At 37.6% G+C, this 6,301-nt stretch overlaps 1 protein-coding gene across 5 annotated transcripts in view; it reads left to right on the top strand.

Annotated features, from left to right (window-relative positions):
• The window catches only part of MKLN1 (muskelin 1, intracellular mediator containing kelch motifs), a 386,334-nt gene that overhangs the window by 283,777 nt on the left and 96,256 nt on the right, over positions 1-6,301 (top strand). For all 5 annotated transcript variants that reach the window (XM_010831658.1, XM_010831662.1, XM_010831660.1 and 2 more), the window contains one exon: positions 5,674-5,751. In XM_010831658.1, coding sequence (XP_010829960.1) covers positions 5,674-5,751 — 78 coding nt within the window. The remainder of the gene's footprint in view (positions 1-5,673; positions 5,752-6,301) is intronic.

Below are 6,301 nucleotides of genomic sequence, written 5' to 3'. Positions count from 1 at the left end.
GAACTGGGCATGGAACAACAGACTGGTTCCAAATAGGAAAAAGAGTACGTCAGGCTGTATATTGTCACCCTGCTTATTTAACTTCTGTACAGAGTACATCATGAGAAATGCTGGGCTGGAAGAAGCACAAGCTGGAATCAAGATTGCAGGGAGAAATATCAATAACCTCAGATACACAGATGACACCACCCTTATGGCAGAAAGTGCAGAGCAACTAAAAAGCCTCTTGATGAAAGTGAAAGAGGAGAGTGAAAAAGTTGGCTTAAAGCTCAACATTCAGAAAACTAAGATCATGGCATCCAGTCCCATCACTTCATGGGAAATAGATGGGGAAACAGTTGAAACAGTGTCAGAGTTTTTTTGAGGGTATCTCCAAAATCACTGCAGATGGTGATTGCAGCCATGAAATTAAAAGACTCTTACTCCTCGGAAGGAAAGTTATGACCAACCTAGATAGCATATTCAAAAGCAGAGACATTACTTTGCCAACAAAGGTCCGTCTAGTCAAGGTTATGGTTTTTCCAGTAGTCATGTATGGATGTGAGAGTTGGACTGTGAAGAAAGCTGAGCACTGAAGATTTGATGCTTTTGAACTGTGGTGTTGGAGAAGACTCTTAAGGGTCCCTTGGACTGCAAGGAGATCCAACCAATCCATTCTAGAGGAGATCAGTCCTGGGTGTTCTTTGGAGGGAATGATGCTAAAGCTGAAACTCCAGTACTTTGGCCACCTCATGCGAAGAGTTGACTCATTGGAAAAGACTCTGATGCTGGGAGGGATTGGGGGCAGGAGGAGAAGGGGACGACAGAGGATGAGATGGCTGGATGGCATCACCAACTCGATGGACGTGAGTTTGAGTGAACTCCAGGAGTTGGTGATGGACAGGGAGGCCTGGCGTGCTGCAATTCATGGGGTCGCAAAGAGTCGGACACGACTGAGCAACTGAACTGAACTGAACTGATCCTTCTTTTATTAGAACATTTAGTATTGCAGTAGAATAATCTGGTGTGGTGAGTTTTGTTGCCCAGACTCTTGCTTTTTTTCAAGTGTTATTGAATAGGTATATTGTTATGTATTTTACTACAGTGTTTAATCTGATAGTGTAATATAAAAACTATTATTTGTGTTAGTTATATGTATGTGTTTATTTTTAGTTACATGCTCACTATAAAGAGTTGAAAATACTTTAGACTTTGGAATTGGACTTTTTACCTTTTTGTTTAGATTCTTTGGGCTTACTAATTTCTCTGAACCTGATTTTCTAAACTTTGCAATAATTAGTAATAACCATTGTATAGATTTATTTTCAGAGAAGGCAATGGCACCCCACTCTAGTACTCTTGCCTGGAAAATCCCATGGACAGAGGAGCCTGGTAGGCTGCAGTCCATGGGGTCGCTAAGAGTTGGACACGACTGAGTGACTTCACTTTCACGCATTGGAGAAGGAAATGGCAACCCACTCCAGTGTTCTTGCCTGGAGAATCCCAGGAACGGGGGAGCCTGGTGGGCTGCCGTCTATGGGGTTGCACAGAGTTGGACATGACTGAAGTGACGCAGCAGATTTATTTTAAAGAGTAAATAAGTTAACCTTTCTGGTGTCTTGCACACAGTAAGTATGCAATAAAAGTCAACTCTTCTTTGGTAAGATCTTTTTAAAGAGTTGCTTCCAGGTTTGATAATTCTATATTGAAGTAACTTCAAGTTTTCTGATAGTCTCTAAGAATGAATAAGAGATACTAAGGAGAACTGTGTGACCTTTAGACTACTGAAGAGAAAAGGGATTTATTTCAGATAGAGGAAGGCAAATTAAAAAGTTCCCCAAACAACGTTTTTTTAAATATTTGCTTGACTGCTTTGCAAGATGGCGTGACTTGTCAGGGAGCCATCATGTACTAGAAATTGACTTCATTGGAAGTAGGAGTTTTATGAACAGTTTGTTGAAATGTAAGGAACTTAGTAACAATAAGATGACTCAAAGGAAATGTCAGCCATGTGGCTAGGAAAGTCCCTCCACCTCTTGCTCTTTTTTCCATTCTAAGCATTTATTATATACTGAGCATCTCTAATGTTATACTGTTAACTGTCATTATTCAAAAGAAGGTTAACTGTATCTAGAGTAAAATCATCATCATGTCTAATTTTAAGTTTGGAGTACTTAATATTTAAATTTTGGAAATAAGTTCATCTGCATGCCTGAATATAAATCCTTTGTGCATACTTAGGTCTCTTTGTCCTTGTTAAAACAAGCTGATGTCAATGTACAAAGCACTGCTTGTAGAAACTGAATGTGTCTAGTGAGCCTTGAAGAAGAGACATTTCAGGGGTAAGGAAAGTAAATGTGAAAATGGTTTATATTGGTAATACAGTATGTTGCAAAATTCTCCCCAAGTTTTGAGAAAAAATCCACGTATCTAGTTGTTTTGTGGCTTTTCTTCTGATAGTAATCGCGCTCAATGCAAAAAAAAAAAAAAAAAGCAGGGGGGAAACAAATAAATACAAAGGCAAAAACCAAAATCAAAATTATCCTACTCCTGCCAATCAAAGAACGCCATTTTTACGTTTTTGATGTACGTCACTGTGTGTTTTCCTGTGTGTGTGCGTGGTATTTACAAATTGATTTTACAAAAATTACGTAAGAATTGTTTTGGGAATTGCTTTTTTTATTTGAAAAATTCCTGACAATATTCTCATAAGACAGTTGTGTTTGATAGAAGAGAAATTGTGAAGCCCTTGCTGGATAAAGTATTTGTAAGCTTTTCAGGTTAGTTAAGAGTGAGAATAGAAGGATTGGTTGAAGAAACAGAATTTTACCTCCAGTGTTCAGAATGACTTTAAAGATCAGGAAGTCCTTCATCTGATTATAACCGTTCCTATGATCACTACCTTAGGAGCTCTTAGAAGAATTTCCCCCAGTGGATTGTGATTTCTTTTTCAGAATAGTCACAGAAGACTTTTAGGAGAAAGAAGAGATGGAGACTTTTCTAAGGTGAAGATAAGGTGGAATCAGCCAGACACACACAGTTGGAGTAAATAAATGTATTGGTTCTAACAGTGATGAATCCTAGAATGGCAGAATTTGGAAGGAACCTCAGGCTCTGTCCAACTCTTAAACATCAGTTTTACAGATGAGGAACTTCCTTGACTTATCAAAAGTCCTGTAACAAATTACTGTTGGAGACTTAAGTAATATGACAATTGCGTGCTATGTCGCTTCAGTCTTGTGTGACACTTTGCAGCCCTGTGGACTGTAGCTTGCCAGTCTCCTCTGTCCATGGGATTCTCCAGGCAGGAATACTAGAGTGGGTTGCTATGCCCTCCTTCAGGGGTCTTCCCGACCCAGGGATCGAACCTGCATCTCTTATGTTGCCTGTGTTGGCTTGGGCTTCATTGGTGGCTCAGATGGTAAAGAATCTGCCTGCAATGCAGGAGACCTGGGTTCGATCCCTCGGTGGGGAAGATCCCCTGGATAAGGGAACAGCAACCCATTCCAGTATTCATACCTGGAGAATTCCATGGACAGAGGAGCCTGGTGGACTACAGCCCATGGGGTCACAAAGAGTTGGACATGACTGAGTGACTAACACACACAAAAATAGAAAATTTATTACTTTTCTAATTGTCTCTATTGTTGCTTTGTGTTTTTCTGCCGTTTTCTTATCTGCCTCAGTTTTCTCTTTATCTCTGTATAGTTCCATCTTTTACTTATGTCTCTCTCTCCTCTTCAGTTAGCCATTATGTAGAATATTTTAAAATCATTATTCATCTTAAATAATTTTATCTTGCCCTGTTTATGGTTTGCAAGACAAACCATAAACAGGATCATTTAACTTTTATGTGCCTTTCACAAAATGAACTAAAATGTACTGTTTTATTCCTGAATTTGTAATTATTATATTTATTATCATCTTATCATTATTGTTAGTAGGAGCGCCACAACATTTTGTCTGGAATACAAAAGATTTCCCACTTTTGTAATAGGAAAATACTATTGGCCAGAATAGACTGGATGGGGCAAGAATTGTCATGAAAACCTATGGGAGTAGATAATATTGATAGAAACACTCAATAAAACATGCTGGAAATCTATTTGTTCCCCTTACTTTAACATTTAAAATATAAATGCTAATTTATGAGTGCTTATTTAAGAAGGAGAGAGCTTACTTTTTGCAATAATTTTTTAAAGTCCACAAGCAAAGAAAAAGAAACTAGTTGAGTTTATGAGATAGAGCTTTTCTTCTCAAAGCCCTGTGAAAGGACTTGAAAGCTGAAGGGTGTGGTAGCAATTGAGCTTCATAATTGCCCAGAAAAGAAAGAGATTAGGGAGGTTCTGTAAATTACACAGTCTTTGGCAAGTATACAAGTCAGAAAGAACAGACAGTTTTCTTTATAAGTTCTTTGCAAAAGTATTTGCTTTCAGTGGCTAAATGAAGCAAAAGGAAATCCTTTATTCAGATTGAAATCAGAGTCAAATGACAGAATTTACAGGAAAGGTAACTCTGTAAATTATAATCTGTTTGAGCTCATGTAAAAGAAAACCCTAGTTTGAAAAGTAAGGGAATGTTGTTTTATCATATAACAAGTCCAGAGGTAAGGTAGATTTCATGGTTAGTGGATTCAGTGATCGAGTTTCTTTCTCTCTCTCTGTCCTGTCATCATTACAGAGTTGATTTCATTCTTGAATGTAGCAGTTATGTACATTTGCATGTTGATATAAACATTTCCAGGGGGACAAAAGTAGATTTTTCCTTCCTTCTCTGTATATTCATTTAAAAGTAAGAAAATATTTCCCTAAAGCAACCCACCCCACCCCACCCTCCAGGAGATCCTCATGATTCAGTAGCCAGGGATTGCTTTCATACCATTCTTAAGCTAATCTTTGTTGAAGGGCACAGGATTAGGACTTGATAATAATTTGGAGTAGAATGGATGTATGTGGGGAGTTCAGTCTCCATCATAGTACCTAGTGTAGACCATCATAGTACCAAGTATAACTAGCTACTATACTGTAACAACTCCTGTTAAGAATGAGATTTAGAATTTATTAAAGGAAGAAAGTAAAGCATAGTGAAACATGAGTCCCCGCCCAACTACTTAAGAGCTCTGTTATTTGGATTAAATTCATTCATTACTCTTGAGTACGCATTTCCACATTTATAAAATGAAGATGATAATGCGTAATTCATAAAGTTGATTTTAGAATTAAATCAGATAAGATAGCACAGTTTCTAATGTTTAGTATTCAATAAATATACTATTACAGTTACTGGTTCTTTTATCTCTATACAATTTTATACTTAAACTGTAAAAGTGGTATTTTCACTTTAAAGGACTAGTTTTGTTTTTTCCCGAAGATACAAGAGCCTAGTCCAAAGTTGCTGGATCTCCCATTTCCTTTTCTAGATTTTGGGATAATAGTACAAAAATGGGGAGAACTTAGTAAGTTTAGTATGAGCTGCCACTGAAAAAATTTGTGTACATGGTCGTGTCAACTTATATTTTGCTATTTATATTTGAGGTAGCATAAAAGCTAAAGTGACATTTTATAAAAATGTGCTGTTGTTTTAGTGTCATATTAGTGATTTTCTTTAATGTAGGCTTCCACATTTTGGTCTTTTTTGCTATAATAAAAAGTGTAAGCTATTGAGATGTAATTCTTTCTCCTTTAATACTTGCAGATGGCTTGTTCAATCAGTATATCAGTCAGCAGGAATATAAGCCACGATGGAGTCAGATCATTCCCAAAAGCACCAAAGGTGAGTCTGACCTTCTAGGTTGTGGGTGCTTTGCTTTAATGTTCCAGTTCATTTGTGCTCAAGTTTCACTGTACCCTACTAATGAAAATCAGGTGCTTAAAAACAGACAAAGGCTCCTCAGCAAGGTGGCAGAGGTATTTTATTACCTTAAGTTTTTCTCTTAAATCTTTTCATTTTATGGCTATAACAGAAGGTTGGGAATTATTTACACAGAATAGCAGCACAAACTGCTTTTATATAGAGACTCTGTAAAATTATAGGTTATGGTATTATAATGCCAAACGTGTGTCCCTAGAAAACCTTAAATTCTGCAAAATTGCTCACTAAAGCTCATAGGACTTATGTGAGAGGTAGAAATGGGACATACCATTCTAAATCTGTGGAACTTAATAGCCAGATACTAATAAAAACTAGTGTTCAGTTCAGTCGCTCATTCGTGTCCGACTCTTTGCGACCCCATGAATCACAGCACGCCAGGCCTCCCTGTCCATCACCAACTCCTGGAGTTCACTCAAACTTACGTCCATCGAGTTGGTGATGCCATCCAGCC

The sequence above is a fragment of the Bison bison genome, unplaced genomic scaffold (genome assembly GCF_000754665.1).
Source record: "Bison bison bison isolate TAMUID 2011002044 unplaced genomic scaffold, Bison_UMD1.0 scf7180017864530, whole genome shotgun sequence".
Lineage (NCBI taxonomy): Eukaryota > Metazoa > Chordata > Mammalia > Artiodactyla > Bovidae > Bison > Bison bison.
Note: the sequence above shows the minus strand (reverse complement) of the source record. Positions and strands in the feature narration are given on the sequence as shown.